The sequence below is a fragment of the Electrophorus electricus genome, chromosome 1, assembly GCF_013358815.1.
Source record: "Electrophorus electricus isolate fEleEle1 chromosome 1, fEleEle1.pri, whole genome shotgun sequence".
NCBI classification, from domain to species: Eukaryota; Metazoa; Chordata; class Actinopteri; order Gymnotiformes; family Gymnotidae; genus Electrophorus; species Electrophorus electricus.
The window spans coordinates 16814321-16839624 of NC_049535.1; the positions used below are offsets into that span (position 1 = coordinate 16814321).

The 25304-nt window shown below is 38.5% G+C and overlaps 2 protein-coding genes across 7 annotated transcripts; one reads left to right on the forward strand and one right to left on the reverse strand.

Annotated features, from left to right (window-relative positions):
• Positions 1 to 7847: 7847 nt before the first annotated feature.
• LOC113578837 lies at positions 7848 to 17212 on the reverse strand. 6 transcript variants are annotated; one of them, XR_004776784.1, is made up of 9 exons: positions 17133 to 17212; positions 15211 to 15477; positions 14485 to 15121; positions 14190 to 14381; positions 10026 to 13791; positions 9335 to 9453; positions 9167 to 9242; positions 8868 to 8999; positions 7848 to 8584 (listed from the first exon to the last, which is right to left on the reverse strand). XR_004776784.1 is itself a non-coding variant. In XM_035532785.1 (6 exons), the coding sequence occupies exons 2-6, from the start codon at positions 15443 to 15445 to the stop codon at positions 13655 to 13657; spliced, it is 789 nt and encodes a 262-aa protein (XP_035388678.1). In that variant the 5' UTR covers positions 15446 to 15477; positions 17133 to 17212; the 3' UTR covers positions 12697 to 13654. The 6 variants fall into 6 exon arrangements, 5 of the variants coding, with proteins under 5 accessions (XP_035388678.1, XP_035388677.1, XP_035388659.1 ...); XM_035532785.1 differs by lacking the exons at positions 7848 to 8584; positions 8868 to 8999; positions 9167 to 9242; positions 9335 to 9453 and having other exon boundaries at positions 12697 to 13791; positions 14485 to 14598; positions 15011 to 15121; XM_035532784.1 differs by lacking the exons at positions 7848 to 8584; positions 8868 to 8999; positions 9167 to 9242; positions 9335 to 9453 and having other exon boundaries at positions 12697 to 13791; positions 14485 to 14598; positions 14930 to 15121.
• A 6573-nt stretch (positions 17213 to 23785) lies between these two features.
• LOC113578853 (cerebellin-2-like) lies at positions 23786 to 25216 on the forward strand. The gene is made up of 3 exons (XM_027012351.2): positions 23786 to 24337; positions 24671 to 24797; positions 24933 to 25216. Exons 1-3 carry the CDS (start codon positions 24020 to 24022, stop codon positions 25214 to 25216), a joined length of 729 nt encoding a protein of 242 aa, XP_026868152.2. The 5' UTR covers positions 23786 to 24019.
• The last annotated feature ends 88 nt before the right edge of the window (positions 25217 to 25304 follow it).

Genomic DNA, 25304 nt, shown 5'->3' on the forward strand with positions numbered 1-25304 from the left:
CTTAAACAGCAGTCAGTAACAAAGCCATTAAGTGAAGCAGAAGTCAATAACAGTCATTAACACTGTCATTAACACAGTCATTAACTGAAACAGAAGTCATTAACACAGTCATTAACTGAAACAGAAACAGCAGTCATTAAGAGGTGTGTAGGAGGCTTAAACCTGAATAAGGAATAGCCAAACTCTGCTACAAAGGTAAGTTTGTGGAAGGTTCATGAGATTCATATTACAGGTCACCATGGCAAAACTCAGCAACAAGACACAAGGTACATCAAGGGTGCAAAAGTAAGCAAGGTGCCTAGTGCATCAACAAGGCCTTTCCCAGGCCAAGATTTCAAATCACACTGGGGTTTCAATATGCTGCACAAACTCTTTTGAAGAAGCACAAAGAAAGGGACAACATTGAGGACCATTACGCAGTGCTCACCGCAAAAGTGGAAGTTAAATGGAATATATAATGGAATATAAAAGTGGAACTTAAATGGAATATGGTTAACCATGCTGATAATTGATACAGAGTACATATTTAATCATTAGTTAGTATATGAATATTGATATATCTATTGGGAGGGCTGTTGTCTACGGTCTTTCAGTTGGGTTCAAGTGGCTTTTCAGATAAATTAAGGTAATAAAATGATGATCTGCTGTCTGACTCACTCATGGAGAATCCAGCCAATAATTAAGGGTTAGAGAACTGCTTATGGCCAGTCAAAGAAGGCTGGTCAGACAATGACATATAAGATCCCACGTACACGGTGAGACAACCTAAGGCATCAAACAAGCATCAGTATCCATACAGGTGAAAAACGACTTAAATACACAGGATAACGAATAGGAAACACCTGGGGCTGATTACACATGGGCGGGACAATGAAGCAGACACAGGTGGAACGTGTGGCTCAGAACCAAAACAAACAGAAAGCACATGGCTTGACAAGAAACCAAAAGAGCACATGGCAGGGTAGAGGAGGGGTAACTTTGTGTTATGAATATGTTAGATACATTAATCAGGGGCCTGTCCCTAGTAATAGACTGCACGTGGTCACTCATAAATAATGGTATAAACAATAGAGAAAGAATTTATTATAACCACACAGGATCCACCCAATGATTGTTTAATAGCACCTGCTGGGACAGAACAGGATGTAAATGTGTACATTTAAAAAGGACAACTAAGGCAGTAAAAGTTAACTGCTGTCTAATAGATCAGAGAATATGTGGGCTGCTACTGTCACACTCCCAACTACAGCAGAACACCCTGTAGATCAGCCTCGCTGGTGTGTTATCACTGGCCTGCAATCACACCAGTTTATTATCAGCATGGACTTTTTATAAGCAACTTCTACAATTTCCTCAGAAGTCATTTGTGCCAAGTTTCCAAGCCATGCTCCTGTTGCACAACAAGGATATGTAAAAAAACAAAACAAAAAACCCCATCTTGTTTTCCCCTTTTCACCTTGGGCCATATTTGGAGATTTTTTTTTGCATTTTGTCTGCTCTATTTTGTGCTTTTTCGTGTTTTGGTTTCAGTTTCTTCCTCTGCGCTCCTTGTCGTGTTTCATCTTTCTCCACTCCTAATTGTCCCCAGGTGTTCCTTGTTTCTCTGCGATTCCCTTGTCTATTTAAAAAATATGTTTTCTAGTCTGTAATACTTCTCATTTGTTTACATGCTGTACCATCATTTACATGCTATTTTCTTTATGTTCCCTTGTGTTGTGCGTCTGGCTTTGTATTTTAATTATGTATACTGGTTATGTTTCTTTGTCTAAGCCCTCTGGCTTTTGTCCGCAGACCGTTTGATGGACTCTGATTCTGGATATGGCTGAAATAAACATTACTCCATTCAGCGGTTGCTTTCTGCCTCCCTCTGCACACGGTAACATTTCATTCTTGTCTGAACCCGTTTGACTTTGAATTGTTTTGGACTTTGCCTCAGGCTGCCTCAGTTTGATTGGGTTCTGCCTGACCATCCTCGTCACTAATGTTGTATGGAAGTCTATGAAACCTGCATTTTTGCTTTCACATGCGTCCTTTCTGAAACATAGCAGATTCAGGGATAATGGGGGGGGGAAAGCGGTATCATTAAGCGGACATAATGGAAAGAATACTGTATGAATTAAAGTGATTGAATATATTAAAAATAGATAACAGTGGTAAAACTCTAATAGGTTACATAACAGGGAGGAGCAAGCAATGTCAGTAACTGGTGGAAAAAGCTCCTCCTCTGAGAAGGTTGGCATAAAAAGTGAGCCTAGTACCTGCTCCTCGGTTGTTCTCCAGACCAACTAAGTTTACTTTAGATTTTTTGTGCACAATAAAGTTGGTTACTTTTTTCCTGCCTCTTTGTGCATTAGCATTTTTCTTGATTATTAGACAGAGGTTTTTCGCACGACAGATGGATCCTGATATTGACCATATTCTGACCCAGATACACACCGCACTGGAAGAGAAATGAGCTCCGAAACACCAAGGCAGAGATGAAGACCCTACAGAAGGAGAGTGTCTTCTTTTATTCTTGAAACTGAACTGCCTTAATTGGACATAAAGTACAAAACTCTCTTCCTGTTATGTTTATTTCAGCACAGTTAGTGGAGCTGAAAGGATTAAGTGCCCAGTTAAACCTCACTGACAAGAAAGTAGAGGATCTGGAAAAAAGTCATAAAGGTATAAAACAAATCAGTCAGAAGAAAAACTACCTGCTACCTGTCAATACTGTGACTAGTAGCAAAATTTAAAGTATGTTTTTGTATGCTGTCTGGTTTTATTTTTAAAAAATAGTTGTTTCTAAATGAGAATCTAATTATATTTCATGTATTTTTTAGACTTAAAGGTAGCATTCTCAGCTGCACTTGTGCAGTCACATGAGCAGAAATTTGGGCCAGTGAGCACTAGAATTCCTCTCGTATACGTTTTCACAAACGTCGGCAATGCACATGATCCAAACACAGGTACAAACACTACAGATCCATTACAGAAACAACAAAATTATGCTTTGTATTCAAACTTTTTATGCTGTTATCAGTGCTATTATATGTAATCTGCCTAATTTTAATCAGAAGTTATTTTTTAAATATGATTCCTACAAATACTAATAACAATAACTATAATATTCTAAATGATAATTTATGATTCACATTATTCCTACAAATACTAATAACAATCATTATAATATTTTGAATTATAATAATTTCTTATTCATAAATAACTATTATTCATTTATTACACAGGGAATTTCAGAGCACCTGTGAGAGGCGTTTACCAGTTCATGATGCATAATCTTGCTTCTGCTAGTGCATTACACCCTGTAAGTACCCTTTTAATAAAGAACGGTCAGCAAGTGCTCATGTCATATAGCTTCCAAGTTGGTCCACATTTTGTGACCTCCTCCAATGGAGCGTCTCTACAGCTGGAAGCAGGAGACGTGGTTTCTGTGGAGTTATGGGAGAACAGCACTGTTTTTGACAACATGAATCACCACAACACTTTCAGTGGTCACCTGCTGTTTACTCTATAAATAATCAGAGCACTGTGGAAATTAGGTAATGCAATGTCATCATAAGCATGTATTATTTGTTTGTATATTTTACATTGTTTATCAGAAGCGTACATTGAGTGGTTTTTTAAAAAAATATAACACTATTATACCTCCTGGCAATTTAGCTATAAAATTATTAATGCTCTACTGGACATTTAATTGTATATTATTAACAGCATATGGGTCCAGCTCAGTATCTGCTGCTCTACTCAACAGCTATTATAGGTCTACACAGAATTGTCTACACAGAACAACTGCAGAACAGTGCCTGTTTATTTGTTGATACAGAAACTAATAAAAGACATCTTGCCAAGTGTTCTAAAATTGTAGACTACAAAACTGAAACAAACTGGGGCACTATGAAGTGTACTATTGACTTTAACAAATTAAAGTTTTAACTTATAGGGTACTCCTTTCTCCTTATGAGTTCATTATAATATTTATCACTATGCATGAGTGTTAATATAGAGTATAATAACACTGGGACTTTGACTATATGCTCTATCACCAGTTAATTATCTTAACGATTGTTAACTATCTTAGCTTGTAACACACTTTACTATTAACTAACCGGCATCACAAAAGCTACATAAACAAGTATAAACAGACTCTTATCTCACTGGTTGCGCAACGAGGTAAACACATGAGTGTTAAAAGTCAACAGAACCCAGAAGCTCCCGTGCAGTTGCACGTGTAAACAGTGATTTGTATTTTCATTTGATACACTAAGTTATATGCTTATCCAATACAAGATTAGCCCATGTACATGTTGATAAAATAAACATTTAATTAAGGGATGTCACCATCAGGGCTCTGTACGTTACAGATCTTCTTAAGTTACTTTATTATGTTGTATGAATTTATAGGTCAATTTCTGAGGGATGTGTCTATAAAAATATATCAGTAATTTACATCCTCACGATGTGTTATGTAGAGTGATTGCAGTGATGCCTGTTGACCACAGTGTATCCTTAGTCCCTCCTATAAGTAAAGTCCATGGCTTCTCTTTAAAACACTGGACCGGTTCTAATCTCTCATGCGTGTTGTACATGTGACAGTTCCATGTTTTTGTATCTTGCAGATCCAGGGAAAGTAAGTCTGTTTCTTATTAAGAGGGGATTCTCAGAAAACACATCCAAACTATAAAGAATAATGACAACAATATAAAAAAGTAATATCTTTGAATAGTATTAAAATATACTGCAGAGAAACAGAATTCTTGTGCCATCTATCTCAGCTTAGAACAGAGAAATGTCTGGGTGAGTCCTTCCCACTCATGCTCAAGTGATCCACTTTACTCATGGCAAGTGTATTTACAAGCTTTGGTGAACTGGTACAACAGTTTCAAGAGTGGCCCAGGCCAACACAGCAAACAAAGCCACACTAGAAACAAAAAGACAACCGACTAAGCTACAAAAAGAAACATACAATGACTACACCGACTATACTGATATAAACACATAAATCCACACCCAAACAAACTGGCAGCCACTCCCCACCACCCGTGCGTAACCATATCCAGGACATTATATACATGAGACATATAATAACCAGCAACCAAACCAATAAGGGACAAAGCGAACCAACCATATGTCAAGAGGAGAATCCAAAGTCATACACACAAATGCAAGCAATCACAATATCAAAAAGCAGACACAAGTCATCGTGTACTCTTCAGCACCATATGGGCAGGAAACAGAAGCTGCCGTGGTATAATAACTATATGGTCTTGTATAACGTTAGCTGTCAACTTTCTCAGCTGGTTCTTGCTCGCAGTCCTGCTCTCTCTCCCTCTTTGTGCTGCCAACCAATTGGCAAATATAACCAATAATCACACAATGAGTATTTTAATTAATAAAATAAAATAAAAACAAATAGATCCATATCAATGTATAGCATTTTTTCTCATTGAGTACTGAGTTGCTGTGGGCTAGGGCGACCAGATGAGAATGAGTGAAACTCAAGAGAGGAGAGTCAGTGAATCATGTCATGTGAGAAGAATTAGACACACCAATTCTAATAATGTGTTATCAATATTAAGCAGACCATTTACAGATTCTGATGATATGACTGAGATGCACAAACTATTATGTAAAGGTGTCATTTGCGTTACTTCCATTTTCTGACTCGACGCCTCCCTCTGGTGGCCGGAGGGGGCCTCGGCCTGGCACCGACCCTAACAGGACGCTTCGGATACAGGTCCTTCATCAGCTATGCAAGCAAAGCACGTCTGGTGTACTTCACTACAATTTTTAATATCTCTACATTACTAGAAAACATTGCAGTTACTTACCTGGAATCTTCTTTGGTTGTTCAAATATGCACAGTGTCCAATGCGCAATGTCAAAACAGTGTGATCCCCTAGCACGACCTCCAAATTTGTGGGGCCACAGTCTACAAATACGTTGCTAACGTTATTGGAAGAATAATTGATAAAAAATAATAATAATAATAATCTACAATAAATATATGCTTCAACAACAATGCACAGCTTTTTGAGTTTGCAACACCATATTAAATTATGCTATCTGTCACGATCAGTCCCTCCCATCTTCCGTGTTCCGTGTTTTTCCGTCTTGTGTATCTTAGTTCCATTCCATATTTTCGTTTTCTCCTAGGCTCGTTTAATTTTCCACACCTGTCTCTCGTTTCGAGTCTTGTTAAGTTCATGTATTTAAACCCTGTCTTGAGGCTTGTGTTTTGGCCGTTTGTTGATGGTTGTTTCTTTGTGCTCTGTGGTCCCTAGTCTCTGTATTAGCCTGTGTGTTTAGTTCTCGTGTATCCTAGGCCTTGTCTCGTTCGTCAGTCCACGTGCTCTCCGTGTCGGCTCTTTAACCCTGCACTGTTATAACGACTCTGATTCTGGATTTGCCCCTATTAAATCTCGCTCTTCTCCACACATGCGTCCGCCTCCTTAACGCTCGACGTTATACTATCGCATGAATAAATCTTAGCTACCCAGCTAACATCGGCAGCTGTGTGGAAGTTAGCTTGTAAAATGAAATAAGTGAAAATGGACATTAACTTCGTGCTAGTTTGACACTGGCCGCTAACTAGCTAATATAAATACATGTGTTTTACCAATCAAATTGACATATGGCTGCGTTAAAACAGGATACATGTGATCCAGGATACATGTGATCCATTTAATAGAGGTTACAGGCAAACTAGTCCAAAACGCAATTGAAGATCAAAACATTTAGAAACACCCCTCTTTAACACTAAGGGGCTATGATAGAAAAATGAGGCCCCCGGTGTCTGTCTAATCAAAAATAAAGCTTCAAGTTAAATGTAATAAAGGACAGATTATGTGTTCAGTGACTCGGTGGCTTCAGTTTTCGTTTCAGGACAGGCAGTATCTTAGGTGTGCAGACAACCAGGGGATATTCCTTCCACCACCTGGATGCCAGGACAAAGAAAAGGCATGATTAATGCCTTCTTTGTGTTTTGAGGGGTAGGGGTTAGAGTCGAGGCGTACTAAGGTATTGAAGTGAGAGTTCGATAAGTGGTTTTAGGTACATGGGAGCTGGTCCAGTTTTTGCTTTGCAGGCAAGCATAAAGGTTTTAAATCTGATGTGAGCCACTACACTGGACCAATGTGGCAAAGGGATGACAAAGGAGTGGCTTTTGTGGAGAGAGACAACTGGCCAAGTTCTCCTGATTTTGTAGAAGATGAACCTGTATGACCAAGACAATTTATCAATATGAGGAGAGAACGATAGTTGGTTGTGCAGAATTATTCCAAGGTTGTGTGTCATGTCTGTTGGAGTGATCCGGTACAGATTATGTACTGAGGTTTTGATTTGGGGAGACATCTCTGAGGATATATAACAGCGCAGTCTTGCTGGGATTTCATTTATAAACGCATTTCCTTCATTTGATTATAGCTTTCATTTTGCTTTTGACACTTATATGACACTGTAGACATGTTTAATATCTATTACTAAATACTATTCTCATGACATTATTCATTATTCATTATGGGCACATTAGGTCCATACAGGTTGGTGTGGGGGTTGGGCTGGGGGGGAATGGTATCTGTATTTTATATATATATATATATATATATATATATATATATATGGTATCATTATTTTCTTTGTTTTCTGGGGATGGACCGCACATCTGTTGGTTAGAGATCCCTATAGGAGTACCTTATAAGTTAAAACTTTAATTTGTTAAAGTCCATAGTACACTCCATAGGGCCCCAGTTTGTTTCAGTTTTGTAGTCCACAATTTCAGAATACTTGGCAAGATGTCTTTTATTGGTTTCTGCATCAGCAAATAAACAGGCACTGTTCTGCAGTTGTGATTTATTAATGGCATATTTCTTTGTACACCTACAATAGCTGTTGAGTGGAGCAGCAGATACTGAGGTGGACCCATATGCTGTTAACAATATACAATTAAATGTCCAGTAGAGCATTAATAATTTTATAGCTAAATTGCCAGATGCTATAATAGTGATATTTAAAAAACAACTCAATGTATGCTTCTGATAAACAATGCAAAAAATATACAAACTAATAATACATGCTTATGATGATGTTGCATTACATAATTTCAACAGTCCTCTGTTGAAATGTCCAGTAAAGCATTAATAGCATTAATAATTTTATAACTAAATTGTCAGATGCTATAATAGTGATATTTAAAAAAACAACTCAATGTACACTTCTGATAAACAATGCAAAATATACTAACTAATAATAAATGCTTATGATGACATTGTATTACATAATTTCAACAGTCCTCTGATTATTTATAGAGTAAAGAGCAGGTGACCACTGAAAGTGTTGTGGTGATTCATGCTGTCGAACACGGTGCTGTTTTCCCATAACTGCACACAGACCACATCTCCTGCTTCCAGCTGTAGAGACGCTCCATTGGAGGAGGTCACAAAATGTGGACCAACTTGGAAGCCATATGACATGAGCACTTGCTGACCGTTTTTCATTAAAAGGGTACTTACAGGGTGTACTGCACTAGCAGAAGCAAGATTATGCATCATGAACTGGTAAACGCCTCTCACAGGTGCTCTGAAATTCCCTGTGAAATAAATGAATAAATAGTTATTTATGAATAATAAATTATTATAATTCAAAATATTATAATGATTGTTATTAGTATTTGTAGGAATAATAAATGAATAATAAATTTGTAGGAATAATATGAATAATAATTTAAAATTATAATTTAAAATATACAGTTATTAGTATTTGTAGAATATTTGTAGAATATTTTTAAAAAATAACTTCTGATTAAAATTAGCAGTATAAGACGTTTTAATACAAAGCATTTTGTTTCTGTAATGGATCTGTAGTGTTTGTACCTGTGTTTGGATCATATGCATTGCCGACGTTTGTGAAAACATGTCGGTATACGAGAGGAATGCTAGCGCTCACTGGCCCAAATTTCTGCTCATGTGACTGCACAAGTGCAGCTGAGAATGCTACCTTTAAGTCTAAAAAAATACATGAAATATAATTAGATTCTCATTTAGAAACACAACTGCTATTTTTTAAAAATAAAACCAGACAGCATACAAAAACATACTTTAAATTTTGCTACTAGTCACAGTATTGACAGGTAGCAGGTAGTTTTTCTTATGACTGATTTTTTGTTTTATACCTTTTTTCCAGATCCTCTACTTTCTTGTCAGTGAGGTTTAACTGGGCTCTTAATCCTTTCAGCTCCACTAACTGTGCTGAAATAAACATAACAGGAAGAGAGTTTTGTACTTTATGTCCAATTAAGGCAGTTCAGTTTCAAGAACAGAAGAAGGCATTCTGGCAATACTTTCATTCTCCTTCCGCAGTTACTTCACGTTCTTCTCACTGGCATCAAGTCTTGCTTGTAGGGTCTTCATCTCTGCCTTGGTGTTTCGGAGCTCATTTCTCTTCCAGTGCGGTGTGTATCTGGGTCAGAATATAGTCAATATCAGGATCCATCTGTCGTGCGAAAAACCTCTGTCTAATAATCAAGAAAAATGCTAATGCACAAAGAGGCAGGAAAAAAGTAACCAACTTTATTGTGCACAAAAAATCTAAAGTAAACTTAGTTGGTCTGGAGAACAACCGAGGAGCAGGTACTAGGCTCACTTTTTATGCCAACCTTCTCAGAGGAGGAGCTTTTTCCACCAGTTACTGACATTGCTTGCTCCTCCCTGTTATGTAACCTATTAGAGTTTTACCACTGTTATCTATTTTTAATATATTCAATCACTTTAATTCATACAGTATTCTTTCCATTATGTCCGCTTAATGATACCGCTTTCCCCCCCCCCCCCCCCCCCCCCCCCCCCCATTATCCCTGAATCTGCTATGTTTCAGAAAGGACGCATGTGAAAGCAAAAATGCAGGTTTCATAGACTTCCATACAACATTAGTGATGAGGATGGTCAGGCAGAACCCAATCAAACTGAGGCAGCCTGAGGCAAAGTCCAAAACAATTCAAAGTCAAACGGGTTCAGACAAGAATGAAATGTTACCGTGTGCAGAGGGAGGCAGAAAGCAACCGCTGAATGGAGTAATGTTTATTTCAGCCATATCCAGAATCAGAGTCCATCAAACGGTCTGCGGACAAAAGCCAGAGGGCTTAGACAAAGAAACATAACCAGTATACATAATTAAAATACAAAGCCAGACGCACAACACAAGGGAACATAAAGAAAATAGCATGTAAATGATGGTACAGCATGTAAACAAATGAGAAGTATTACAGACTAGAAAACATATTTTTTAAATAGACAAGGGAATCGCAGAGAAACAAGGAACACCTGGGGACAATTAGGAGTGGAGAAAGATGAAACACGACAAGGAGCGCAGAGGAAGAAACTGAAACCAAAACACGAAAAAGCACAAAATAGAGCAGACAAAATGCAAAAAAAAATCTCCAAATATGGCCCAAGGTGAAAAGGGGAAAACAAGATGGGGTTTTTTGTTTTGTTTTTTTACATATCCTTGTTGTGCAACAGGAGCATGGCTTGGAAACTTGGCACAAATGACTTCTGAGGAAATTGTAGAAGTTGCTTATAAAAAGTCCATGCTGATAATAAACTGGTGTGATTGCAGGCCAGTGATAACACACCAGCGAGGCTGATCTACAGGGTGTTCTGCTGTAGTTGGGAGTGTGACAGTAGCAGCCCACATATTCTCTGATCTATTAGACAGCAGTTAACTTTTACTGCCTTAGTTGTCCTTTTTAAATGTACACATTTACATCCTGTTCTGTCCCAGCAGGTGCTATTAAACAATCATTGGGTGGATCCTGTGTGGTTATAATAAATTCTTTCTCTATTGTTTATACCATTATTTATGAGTGACCACGTGCAGTCTATTACTAGGGACAGGCCCCTGATTAATGTATCTAACATATTCATAACACAAAGTTACCCCTCCTCTACCCTGCCATGTGCTCTTTTGGTTTCTTGTCAAGCCATGTGCCTTCTGTTTGTTTTGGTTCTGAGCCACACGTTCCACCTGTGTCTGCTTCATTGTCCCGCCCATGTGTAATCAGCCCCAGGTGTTTCCTATTCGTTATCCTGTGTATTTAAGTCGTTTTTCACCTGTATGGATACTGATGCTTGTTTCATGCCTTAGGTTGTCTCAAAGTGTACGTGGGATCTTATATGCCCATTTTCAAAAGTAGTACCCTGAAGCAATATATGCACACTGCTATAGTTTCTTTCTTCAGTGTGACTTGTGAACCACCATAAGCTTGTGGAAGGTAGAATTGGAGCCAAGTGAACTCGTGCAGTTGTCAAACACCCACTGGGCATGGCAGCTTCATTCAGTTACTGCAGTGCTTGATAATTTCCCTGCTGACATTGAGTGCCTCGCCACAATCAACACACCAACATTTCACTACGAGTTATACTGTGTATGACTATGTATGTAACGAATAAACCAAACTTGAAACTTGAAACCTACCACAGTGCAACTGAAGGCAAAACTGAGAAAATTCCCTTCAATGTATTTGTTGGTAGTTTTCCAGGTTCTCTTATCTTTAACAGCAGGTTTACACAGATATCTAGAGAAGAAGAGCATTGATGTTGCCTAAAGCAGAAATGCAGCGATGCCTCTCCTGCAGATCTTCAAGCCAGAACGAAGGCCATGTGTGAGGCAAAACAGATAGTAATCCCTGAGCCATCTTCTGGACAGAGGCAGGAGTGAAAGAGAATGGGTGAATGGATTTGTTGTCACGTCAACTTGTGGAGCAGGCAGTGAAATCTGGTTCTTCAGCGTAAGTAGAAAACTGCTGTTTTCTTGTCTTGTCTAGTAATGATCTCTTCACTTGAAAAGCATTTTTTTTGTAGCGTGAATCAGGAGTTACTTAACAGGAATTCAGGCAAATAGTCCCAGCTCAGATCTCTTCTTGTCTCAGCCTCATTTATCAGCACTGGCACTGCATTACCACAATGAACTGAAGTCGGAGGAAGTGATGGTTGCCAAGAACTTTCCGAAATGCAAGACTAAGGTTGGTGATGTTCAAGACATGACGACTGTACAATCTCCTGGGTTCTGAGATGTTCCTTCCACTAAAAGCTTTAATTTTTTTCTAAGTTTTCTAAGATTTGTTGGTGTCCTTCCAGTCAGCATTTCCCCTGCCCAGAATGGTCAGATGTTCTTTCTCCGCAAGTGTGGGAATGATGGTCCAAAATTACATTAAAATTTAGTTTTTTGTTTAAAAAAAAAAAAATCACATTTTGTGCTCAGCATCTCATAGTGTGTAACATGCGACAGATGTATAAGACCACTGTATTCACACAGCATAAAGCTAGCTAATTACTATTAATCCCCTGGACAAATTCCTAGGACAATGGTAGCAAAATATGTTTAAAGGTATTCTCTACTGTCCTTTTAACATTAACTGAAATACAAAATTCATACTACACAGCATGTCCCAGATGGGGAAAAGAACCCCATCTGTATATTCTTAAAAATGGCACAACAAAACAATGTAGCGTGACACAAAGGTGACAATAGTATACAGGAGCCTACAGGTTACAACACACAATACCTACAGGATTTTTGAGGGGATAAAGATCCATTAGATTTCAAAAGGTACACAACGGGAAAATATATAAAGCATTGTAAAAACTAATCAAAAAAGACAAAAAAAAACAAATGCATTAAATAAATGACAGCGCTCTCTATACATTTACAATTACTTTCAACAGTTGCTGAATCTATAATTTGGGAATCTATCACCTATCAAAACTAGTTGATTTGTAGTATTTTTACATCAGTTCCTTCCACCCAGCCGTGATATGGAACATGAAAAGACAGTCACAACTAGATTCTTTGTTCAAACAGTAAATAAAACTCAAAATTAACAAAAAATGTATAGCATCTGACTATACTCAATAAAGGATACTTTTCTCAGACTGAGGGAACAACCTCACACAAAAGAACAAAAGCAAGACTGTACTCAAGAGTGCACTCGCTGGTAGTGTTAAAAGGTTTGTAGCTGCTTAAGAGGTTATCACTGTGTTCTCTGATGCTGCTTGAGGCTGTGTGCCTGCATGAAAGTCATTACACACATAACACTGGTAAGGTTTTTCCCCAGTGTGTATTCTTAGGTGCAGTTTGAGCTCGGCTACACTTGTGAAGACTTTTCCTCACGTATATCAGCAGTAAGGCTTTTCTCCAGTATGCATTCTTTCATTCATCGTGAGGTGTGATGACTGATCAAAAGCCTTGTTGCAGTGAGAGCACTGACAAGGTCTTACTCCTTTGTGTCACACTCTGGTGACTTCCGAGATGTGATCCTTGGGAAAACGTATTTCCACATACAGTAAGGCTTCTGTCCAGTGTACACTGTCTGGTGCATTTTTAATTCTGAGGAACTAGAGAACGTTTTATTGCATTGAATGCATTTGTGAGATTTTTCTGCATTGTATATTCTTGTATATTTAAAGCTTGAAGAGTGTGTGAACTATTTTCCACACTGAGCATAGTGATAAGGCTTCTCTCCACTATGTATTCTCTTGTGAATTTTAAGTTTCGTTAAATTTGAGAATGTTTTCCACACTCAATGCACTGATGAGGTTTCTCTCCAATGTGCATCATCTTGTGATCTTGCAAAGTTCTATAATGTACAAACGCTTTTCCACACTCAGAACATTGATTGACACTTCCTCTTCTGGTGTGTCTTACTAGTCACTAGTCTCACTGTACGCATCTTTAATGTAGGATGAAGTGGGTTCTTGACACAATCATTTTCATCATCAGGAGATAATCTGCTGCGTTTACCTATAATGTCAAAAATGGGAGAACAATTTTAAATCATCTTCAAAATCTGAAAAATGTACAAAAAAATAATTATTTAAAAATTACAGATTATAGTGCAGTAATGGGGTTTCTCTCCCACATTAATTTTCTTGTGATAGTTTAAGGATCCTAACCATGTAACCATGGGATCTGTATCCCACACTCAGTGCACCGATGAGGCTTCTCTCCAATGTGCATCATCTTGTGATCTTGCAAAGTTCTATTATGTACAAACTGTTTTCCAGACTCAGAGCACTGATGGAGAGTCCCTCTTCTGGTGTGACTTTTCTGATGCTTTTTCAAGTATGAACAATATAAAAACCGTTTACCACTCTGAGAGCAACGGTGAGGCTTCTCTACTGTAACCATGGTGAACTTACTTGAAAAAATACAATCTTTGCTGTTGTGCTCATAATCAGTCCAAGTACTATTTTCTTGTTCTCCTCCAGCTGTTTGCCTACTTAGAATATTCCTGCAATCCTCTAGTCTTACTGTACACATCTTTAATGTAGTGTGAAGTGGGTGCTTGACTCCATCATTTTCATCATCAGTGGATGATCTGTTACATTTACCTATAATGTCAAAAATTGGAAAACAGCTTTAAACCAACTTCAAAATCTGCAAAAAATAAACATTTATTTAGACTAAAGTGCAGTATTATGCCTTTTTAATTACCACTGTCACAATCATGAAGATTTCCTTGTGTCACTATTTTTGTATTCGGATCCCAAATCTTCCTGCAATGCACCAGCTGTACTGAACATGTCTTTAAAGCAGTCTGCACAAAATCTGAAAAAATGTAAAATTTATTTACAGATTAAAGAGCAGTAATGGGTCTTCTCTCCCACATTAATTTTCTTGTGATAGTTTAAGGATCCCAACCATGGGATCTGTATCCCACACTCAGTGCACTGATGAGGCTTCTCTCCAATGTGCATCATCTTGTGATCTTGCAAAGTTCTATCATGTACAAACTGTTTTCCAGACTCAGAGCACTGATGGAGAGTCCCTCTTCTGGTGTGAACTTTCTGGTGCTTTTTCAAGTGTGAAAAATATAAAAACCATTTACCACTCTGAGAGCAACGGTGAGGCTTCTCTACTGTAACCATGGTGAACTTACTTGAAGAAATACAATCTTTGCTGTTGTGCTCATAATCAGTCCAAGTACTATTTTCTTGTTCTGCTCCAGCTGTTTGCTTACTTAGAATATTCCTGCAATCCTCTAGTCTTACTGTACACATCTTTAATGTAGTGTGAAGTGGGTGCTTGACTCCATCATTTTCATCATCAGTGGATGGTCTGTTGCGTTTACCTATAATGTCAAAAAGGGAGAATTTTAAACCATCTCAAAAAAAACACAAACATTTATTTAGACTAAAGTGCAGTAATATGTCTAATTACCACTGTCACAATCTTGAAGATTTCCTCGTGTCACTATTTTTGTATTCGGACCCCGAATCTTCCTGCAGCGCACCAGCTGTACTGAACATGTCTTTAAGGATGTCTGCAACGTCTGCTGGTCTCCATCACAGCACAAAGATTCAGAGAGATCGGACACATCCTTCACTTCCTGCAGTGAATACTGGTCTCCTTTGTGGTCTTCAGGGTGCTGCATTTGTGTTGGTTTTAGTTTCATCTCTTTCTCACAATACACTCTTGGGACCGTTTCTATGAAAAACAAGAAGGGAACATTTCATTTCATTTCAGCCAAGACGTGAGTGTAATTCAATGGGTTTTGTGGTAGTGATGCTTTTATATTTACTTATGTATTACACTTTGTGTTCATAATTATTCTGTTAAGTATTGTGAATGATCTTGCTGTGCCTGTGTGTGTGAGAGGGCCTCTGTTCCAGTCTTTGCAACGGAGTAAACCCTAGTACGCTAGGCCTGACGTTCTCCGCACTGGAACAGCCATAATGCTGGGACTGCTTGACCCTGAAAGTAGTAGTAGTAGTAACCCACTTGTTTGCGACTAGGCAGAAATATAAATGAATTATCGCATGTCTCTTTTTGTGGCCAAATGGTTAAGTATTCTGTCTCTGACCCTGACGCGAGTCAAAACGTTTGCTAACAGAACTTGAGGTAGGTTGCATCGAGTCAAACTCCGCCCGATAAATCTTTTTAAAAGTGAAAATTTTGTGATTAAGTTAGTCGAATTGTTGTATTCTGTTCTAGATTATGTCTGCTACGTAAATTGTAATGGGTTTTATTTTGGGAAGATACAGGCTAATTTTAGTTTAGTTTAGCGTTAACCTAACGTTGTCACTTCTTCACCCCAGGGGAGCCAAGCCGGTCTCACACACGCAGTTGATGATTTCACCACAGCGGTTTTATAAACCTAGCAGCGATGCCTGCTAACGTTAGCGCTGGTCATTTTTAAGTTATTGCGATATGCTGTGATTTTCTTTTTTTCTTGGCTAAATTAATGAAATACGGCTTTTCTGGTTACTTAAGTCTCATTGTGTAAATATATCCCAATCGTATTCAGTTCGTTATTTTGCCCATCATTATGCGTTTCGCAACCCGGTTCGTAGTCCATTTTCTAACTAAAATCTGTTCACTAACCTACCGATACTGACAGGAACTCCGTCTATTAATACACTGAAATTTAGATTACAAGATATATCATTGGACTTAAGTAACCTACCAGACCATACTTCAAAATTAAACTGCAACACAATCTTTACTTTACACATCAGCTTTACATAAGCTTTGCTTGAACGTTTAGAAATAAGTGACCCAAACGTGTATATAGGTTAACTACTCCTTCCCTTCAAAATGCCCGGGGCCGCATGAACCTACTTGCAGAGTTCCTCCCATTTGACAGCAAATCTAAGTTAGCTAACTTGCTTTGTAACAAACAAGCGATTTCTGTCGCTAGAACATTTTGAAAGCAGACCTTTTTTAAAAGTCTCCCTCTCTCGTCTGGCTAGCTTACTTTAGCTAACCACCACAAACAAGTCGAAAACTAGCTCGAACTAAAACGACTGTAACTCGCAGACGTAACACGCGTCGGAAACTGTTAGCATTATGAACCAAAATATTTTTAAAACCCATAGCTCTTGCTATTATTGTAAACATGAGACGTGCCACAAACTGTAGCTTGACGACCTAAAGTGATATGAGTGTAGTGTCTGCTCTGGTGAACACGGGTCAAGACTCCCCATGGCCTCCCACAGACATGCTAACTCGCCTCACGTTTGAAATCGCCCGTCTTTCCGCAAATTAACGGAAGCATATTTTCTGATCACTGCTTGGGTTTGATCCCGATAATGAAATTAGCAGCACTACTCGTTGTCTATGACATAAGACTCACATATTACCAAGTTCAACGGTCTGTGTAAGGTCCGAGTAACGATCGCCTTTGCTTTATTGTAATAGAAAACGGAAAGACTGTACCATCGGCCACGGGAATGGGGGGAACACACCTGCTTGTGAGCAGCGAGGCCGCACGTCATTGCGAGCGGACCTATGAGAGGCAGTATGAATGAATAATTAAAGTTTGGCATAGCTAGCCCAATATATAATAATGTGTCGCCATAGGCTGTATGAAATAAAGCGAGTGTAATCCGTAAACAAGCCAACAATGGTGGAATATTGTAGATTTCATTATAACCGCTTTTACATTTCAGTGAGGTTTGTTAAAAATACTGCTAGCTACATTTGTAACCGTGAACGATGTTGCGCTTGATGTGAACGTGTGAATGGTGCTTTTTCGGATGAGAATGCAAAAGCTCTTACCAGCCTCGTTATACTTCAAGAAACTATGACCAAAAATTGTCAGACTCAAAACCTTACCAAGACAACCAACATTTCTCACTTCACAGATTCACAACTTGCCATTTAATTTACTATGATGTCAAGTGATAATCAACCATTCATGTGTGGTTATTATAATATAATCTCCGAATTGTGATGTTTGCTCCTGTTATATGTGTCTGTTCTTTCATTATTCTGTTCATATCTTGTTCCTTATTCATTTTCATTATTCACCAAGGTTATGTAACGTATGTGTGGTGACGATGCGAGAGGCAGAATACAGATGCAGGATATTCTTTAATAAACGAGAGAAACTAAACACGGGAGGCGAATAAAACAGAGACACGGAGAAACACTGAGGCAAAGTAACACACGAACTAAGTAAACAAAGACGATGACAGCGACTACACACATGACCAAACTTACCAAAATAAGCGACAACACGGGAAACCAAACACAGGGCATAAATAACCAAGACAATTAAGCACTAACCAGACACAGGTGAACATAGGAACAGGGAAAACCAAAATAAGGACTGGAATTAAGGAACAGACGAGGGGCGGAGAAAACGAAACAAGGAACAGAACAACCAGGAAGCAAAGGAAAACTGACGCGACAGGGAAACCACGGAAACAGGGACGCCAGGAGCGTGGCCAATCGTGACAGATTACTTCATTTGTACGTTGCTTTCCTCATGCTTACTGTAAACGAATAGTTATTCCCTACTAGTTGTGTTTACTAGAAATCCTAAATGAACCAATTAGACAATATATTAAAGTTAGTAGTTTGTAACTTCTAGAAATTAGGAAATTGATTATCCAATTGCTCTACCCATCCCAGGGGATGTTTTACAAACTACAGTTTAAGACCAGGGGTAGAAATTGGTAGTAAATGTATGATTTTCTTTCTTTATTTGATTTGTGAGGGATCCTATATATTCCCATGTCCTAGAGATATTCCTCTTCCCATCACAGGAACAAAGGTGTTAATCAGCGAGCTGTTTGCCAGACCAAAAAGTGGTTAGCTAGACATAGAACTTCTATGAGGGTAGACAAAGACTAAACTTAGTTTATAAGTTAAGTCAGTAATCTTTTGTTTAGCAGCTAGAAAGCCTCAAATCCAGGCTATCCTAATTTGTTTACCATATTTTAATTCTAATGATTTCTTTAGATTTTTGTTTTATTAGTTAACCAGTTTCTTATTGTTAGTGTGTGTTTGTCGGAACTTGCTTATCCTGGCTTATGTCGAATAAATTTGCATACATGGGTTGACTAACACAGCCGTTCCATTGTGCTTCTGGTAATGAACACAGATGACTGCTTCAGAAGGCCCTGCACATAAAGGCTTATGGCTCTCTGTCTGAGCCAGCTCCTAAGATCCAATCCTTCAGAGTCCAGGAATTCTGGTCTTCTCACGGTCATAGGCCTTCATCGCTCAGAGCCACCAGAACGATTTCAAAGGAATGCAAACGTCTCTTTCTCAGAGCCATCAGACGATTTCAAGGAAGGATGCTTTTTTCAGTAGAACTTCGGCAGCTGGATGAAGCAATGACCCTGCCTCCCAGCTGACCAACCCAGCGGCCCAAAGTTAGATTGATGCTCTCTCGTTCTCTCAGCACTATCCAGACGACTCTAATGGAACACAAGCTTCTCCTATGCCCCTCCAGATGGTTCGACAGTCAGACAGCGACGAGTCGTAAAAGGCAGCACTTTCCTTTTGTTACAGTTGGTATCAATAGGAACTTTATAATTTATTAATCTATCAGTTAACCCTTTCCTCTCATCTGTGATGCAGCCCCTATTAACTGTTCCCCCAATTAACTGTTCACAATGGTTCCCTCTCTCTCCTGATCCCCTTATTATACTCTAACTATGCATTCATTATGAATTTCTGTGATTAATAAGTTTCTTTTGTTCATATTGTTCTAATGTTGGTAGGTGAGAAATATTCATGTATCAAATTGGCGACTTTCATGAGTTGAGACTGAATTATTCATCATTAATAAATTAATTAAAATCATTTTCTCTGTTAATCAGGGTGGTGCCCCAATAAAATGTATTGACTGTAATTGACAATTCATTAAAAGTGTTAAAATCGCTACATCCTGTAACAATGATTATTTGTCTTAATAAAAGGTATTCAAAACCATCAGGTAAGATCTACGGATATTCAGAGATCATGTACAAATGCAGGGGGCTCAGTTACTGCAAAACCACCATTAATCAGTGTGGAGAGATGCCATTAGACATAGCGTTCAGACTATATCAATGGAGGGGCCTTTCCACAGTTTATGCACTAGAAAGGGGATAACATTAATTAAATGTAATGAGCCAACCTTGAACACAGGCACTTGTGTCCTGAGGGTTTTTTGGTTCTGATGTGCTTCCTCCAGGGACTCCATCAGTTATATCACTGTTCCGGGACAGTGCTGGCTTTTCTGCCTGTGTGAAAGATGGTGGTGGTGCCCCTCTCATGTTTTACACGCCTCAGCATCTTCTATTTAGCTATAGAGCTAGAATCAACTGTAAGCCATGCCTAGATAGACTGCAGTTAAGAATATTAAGTAGTTATGTGCAAAAAGTCATACAACTTTGTACTATGGTCTTACATTAACATGACTCTTTTATCCAAAACAGCTAACAATTACAACAGAGTACAAATTGACAGTTAAGGGCCTTACTCAGGGGCCCACCAGTGGAAAATTGGCAGTAGGGGGGCTTGAACCTGCAACTTCCCAACTACAAGTCAAGTACCTTAACCACTGAGCCACCACTACCATATGTTGCTTTTATTTGCCTCTATGTACATCTGATCCCACTTTCATGTAGCTTGTGTAAACCACGTTTAAAAATTAAAATTTAACTCACGCATCAACTCGATTAGCAATATTCTGCCATCCCGACATCAATTCCTTCCTGGACGCTGCTGGATTACTTTTGAGTCTAAATATATGCTCCTAGTCTGCATGTGAAGACGTTAATATTTCAAGCTCATGTGGTGCGAAATGCATCACTTGGTGTGAAATGCATCCTTTGATTTGCAGTCCACTGAGAACTTCTTTTTAGTTATCCATGAAGCTACCACACTTCAATGATGGTGGGCCGGTGCGCAAAACAGTTAGAACAGGTAAAACAAGAGAAGTTAAAAAAAAAAAAAAAACAACGGTAGAGAATCAAACCCCAGCCGTTTCGCTGCGAGGGAAACGAACTCCCGCCAAGACTGCGGCAACCATAATATAACATGCCTGTATATTGCACTTCAAAGCAATGGAGGACGACAAAACGAGAGGAAAAACTAAACACCACGCCGAGCGTGGAAAAGGGGAAAACAAAGGATACACGGGGGAAAACCAAACTAAACCTTCCCAAACAAAACCAGAAAACAGGGAGGAACTTTAATGGCTAAGGGGAGCCTTGGGACAGAGACAGACTTGAGAGGGAAAACCGGAGAAGGGAGGGGATGTGTAAAAACACAGACACCCTCGCAGAGGTGTAGCACAAGGACTCACAGACCTCAATAGCCAGAGTTTCCAGCTACATGCTTGGCAAAAATCCAGCAGTGAGTGACTACGTCACTGGGCTTATATAGATCTAGCCCAGCTGTTGAGCGTCAAGCCTGATTAGTAGCGTGCTTGACTCAAGGTCTCCCTCTGGTGGCCGGAGGGAGCCTCAGCCTGGTGCCAACCCTTACAGATTTATCCCTTTGAGAGCTTGTGTTGCAGTTTAAGTTTGGTATCGCAATTAAGGCCTTAAAAATACATTCTTCCAATTATAATTTGTGGATCTCGTTTTTACAGATACACCTAATACCTGGGGAAGTAAACTAAACAAATAACATACAGTTATAATCATAGAGGGATAGGTCCTTAATAACAATGCACTTAATGTTGAGACCTTTGTTACTAAGGCAACGAAGTGTGCATCTCAGATTGTAGATGGTTGGGCACCTTCACATGCTGTGACAGCCCCAATGGTCATTGTACTTTGTATTATCTATATTCATATTTAAGAATCACCAATTATGACAAAACAATCAAATTCTGTGCTGATGGCTGAGAGCAGTTGTGTTAAATCATTAACTTAGTTTGCAGAGTGTTTCAGAGACCTGTCAACAGTAATAAGATTCATGAAGTACCTTTCAGTACAGTAGAAAGATTTTCAACAAATGTTATCTGCTTAAACTGAAATATATGTTTAAAATGTAATGGCTGCTTGACATCCTTTTTTGGGCTTTCTTAGGGCTTTGTTAATTAATGAGAGCATTATTGAGAATACTTGCACTTTTGCTATAGCCCATTCAAGTTAAATTTAAAATCATTAAAAAGACAAGTGTATGATTTTTTATTAACATCATTAACTAAAAAAACTTGTTAGATTGTAAACGTAGGCCCTCAGATAGTTCGACATGGAATAGAAAACAGATTAAATAAATCAGTGTCCCCAGTGTCACTGGTCTACTGATCACTGGCCTGCCTCGGCCCTGCATTAACCCTGTACACCTTTACTATAGTGCTCAGTATTGTTGCAAAATCTCTAACATTTACACCTAGTTGCCAAACCTTTTTACATAGCATTCCTAACAGTTGAAGCTTTGATTCTTTTTCTTTTTAAAACCTGCAGCCAAAGCAAGCCGGAAGCTGTTCAATGATGAATATTTCACTTTTTAACGTGTCTATTTTGTTAAACCATGCAATAAAATCCTTTGCCAGGACATATGATTTTCTTATTATTTTTTCAAACATGTACAACAATTTGATTTGCAGTTTTTATTTGACATTGTCACAGCTCACACCAGATTCAGTGGCAATGAAACTCTTTGGGTAGCTCTACTAAATATATAACAAAACATAGTCTAAAGAATACACAAAAGTATACAGGTGTTATATTATAGCCAATGTGATGACTCACTTGTTCTCAGTGTAAAACATTTAATACTTGTGGCCAGCAGGCTATAACAAAAGACGCTAGGAAAACTCAGGGCTAAGAAATACGAAGGCTAGGAAACACAAAGGCACAGAGTACAACCTTAAATACATGCATACACAGGCTTTCAAAAACATTAACCAAACACATAAACGCAATGAAGTAACAAACGCATGAATTCAAAAAACAACTGCAATGAAACACATTCAATGCACAACGACCAAGGCACACAACAGGGATTAAATACATGAACATAAGATAGAAACGGGAGACAGGTGTAAGAAATCAAACGAGGGGCGGAGAAAACGATACTAAGGCATGGAACTAAAATACACAAGACAGGGAAAACATGGAACACAGAAACCAGGAGGGACTGATCATGACAGAGCTCAGGCCAAAGCCATGAGGTCAAGAATCAAAAACCAGAAAGAACGCAGAGACAAAAATCAAGATACATCACACATTAGGCACAGAATGAGGCTCAGAAATGCTAACTAGAAAGTAAGAAAGCAATAATGTTGAGGAAACACTGATTATAAATAGCCAAGTTTTTGAGTCATTGTAGTCCACAGGTGAAAGCCATAATACCATTTGTCTATAGCAACCAGTCATGGGTGGGCTTTGAGGCAGTTTATAAGAACTTATGCAAAATGTAGGCCTGATTCTTGGAAGCTATAGTTCTGCAAAGTCTTAGTATTCCAGGAATTCTCTTTATCCACGGAGTAGAACAGTAAAGAAATAAAGCAAAGCCATTGAAACTAAGGGTTGAGAAATGTGTAAGGAAAATCCAACCATAATTAAAACAATACAGTGAAAATACAAGCTAACTTTTACCATTTCTTTTCCTTTAAATGTGTGCAAATATCCCAACAAAATGAAATAAATACATTTGTCATTTAATTTACTGTGCAAGCTTGAGTCTTTTGTCAGAGGTATTTAAAATAGTAAATAAAATAGCTTTTTATCATTTCATTTTCATCATCGTTCAAGTATTTCCTGTCCACCTCTGAAGTAGAAAAGTTAACAAGGAAAAGAACAAAACAAGCTTTAATAAGAAAGAGTCAAAACAAAAATAAAAATGCACCATTACACTGGAGATGGGAATTTGGGCAACAGGACATATGTTGGAGAAAAAAGGTGATCGTCATGTTCTTTGTGATCTATTGTTATTATTAGACTGCAGTGAAGGGTTGTTTTATCACAAACTTCTTTTTATAGTTATCCATGAATGTGCTTCTGCCAGGGTCAACCTACTCAGAACTGATTACCTAAACACTGATCAGCTGTCCTGGAACCAAGAACTCTGGATATGACACTCTGAGGTAAATCGACTGGGAGTTCAAGGTTGCATAAGGTTTGTTAATCCAACAACATCTATGCTGATATGAGGGAAAACAAACACAAAGTTATGTGGAATGTCCAAGCACGTGAGAGAGGGAGGAGGGGAGCGTGACACTGCAGTGTAAAGACCATAGGCTGTCAGACCAACATTGAGCTACAGATCGACAAGAGAAAGTCTCAGCTTCAGAATGAAGTCTTCTGTAGCTCTGCTGTTGCTGCTGTGCTGCTCTCCATGTAAGATGGAGGTTCAGAGTGATGGTCATGAGTCCAGAGAGAATCAGAGCTCCCTACAGGTTCAGCAGGAAGATGGAGAGAAACGCAAGAGCAAACGTGACACTGAGGAACAGATAACAGATAAAGGTGCTTCTGATGGAACAACCTCCATTCAGCAAAGCTGTCAGTCCTCTGTCGTTACTTTTTTGCTTACCCAGATGAGCAGTATGGAGGAAAGATTGAGAACCAATGAGAAACAATTGGAGGAGCTGCAGAAAAAGAGCAATGGTGCTGTAAGGACTTCAACTTCCTTTTTTTAAATTAAGCACTTTGATTCAATCTGGTGTATAGTGTAAACCTCTATTTCTGATATTTTTTAACACAGACAGTGGAGACTCAGGTGAAACACCACAAGATCAAAGCAGAGGATCTGAAAAAATCATTATGTTATTTAAATAAAGTAAAACTATTTCTAACAATCTGACTATTAATCAAATGTGTGAAACATTCACTTTGCCAGTCATATTAAAAAAATTGAGACCACTTATTTGTGAATTATGTGTATTAGCAAAGGTAAATACTTGAGCAGATGAATAAATGCGTTTCATGTGTTTTTAAACATGAAGGTGGCCTTTTCAGCTGCACTCTTGGGATCAGGTGTCAATGAGAACACTGGTCCTTTCAACACTAAAGTCACTCTGATATACAGACATGTCATCACAAACATTGGAAATGCGTACAATCCAGACACAGGTACAAATTAAACTTTACCTTAATGTATGAATAAATGCTATCCTCTTCACCATATCTATTTTACACTTTACTTTTACATGCATTTATTTAACTCTACTTTTAACCAGTATTGTGTTTTGTATTATTTCTGCACAGGGATTTTCACAGCACCTGTGAAAGGAGTATACAAGTTTGAGATATTTGCTTATGCTGAGGGTAGTGATAGTTACCCTGTAACAGTATCTATAATAAAGAATGCACAGGAAGTTTTTATGATACATGGTCACCAACGTGCACATACCGTGAACGCCTCCAATGGAGCGTCCTTGTTGATGGAAGCAGGAGACGTGGTCTATGTGCAGTTATGGGAGAACAGAATCATTATGGATAATGTTCATCGCCACAGCACTTTCAGTGGCCACCTGCTGTTCAGAATGTAAATAAACGGAGAAAAATAATGAATTAATTATGTAATGATGATCATCAGTGTGAAGGAAATAAAGGAAGTTTCACAACATATGATATGTG

Bases quoted from the DNA above. Each gene is read 5' to 3' on its own strand.
- LOC113578837 (XM_035532766.1), bottom strand. From the start codon at position 15,445: ATGAAACTAAAACCAACACAAATGCAGCACCCTGAAGACCACAAAGGA. The intron at 14,599-14,878 runs GTAAATGGTTTT...ACATTTTTTCAG, and splicing joins TCACCGTTGCTCTCAGAGTG to ATTTTGTGCAGACTGCTTTA. The intron at 13,792-14,189 runs GTAAGTTCACCA...TTGACATTATAG, and splicing joins CAAAGATTGTATTTTTTCAA to GTAAACGCAGCAGATTATCT.
- LOC113578853 (XM_027012351.2), top strand. From the start codon at position 24,020: ATGAAGTCTTCTGTAGCTCTGCTGTTGCTGCTGTGCTGCTCTCCATGT. The intron at 24,338-24,670 runs GTAAGGACTTCA...TTAAACATGAAG, and splicing joins AGAAAAAGAGCAATGGTGCT to GTGGCCTTTTCAGCTGCACT. The intron at 24,798-24,932 runs GTACAAATTAAA...ATTTCTGCACAG, and splicing joins TGCGTACAATCCAGACACAG to GGATTTTCACAGCACCTGTG.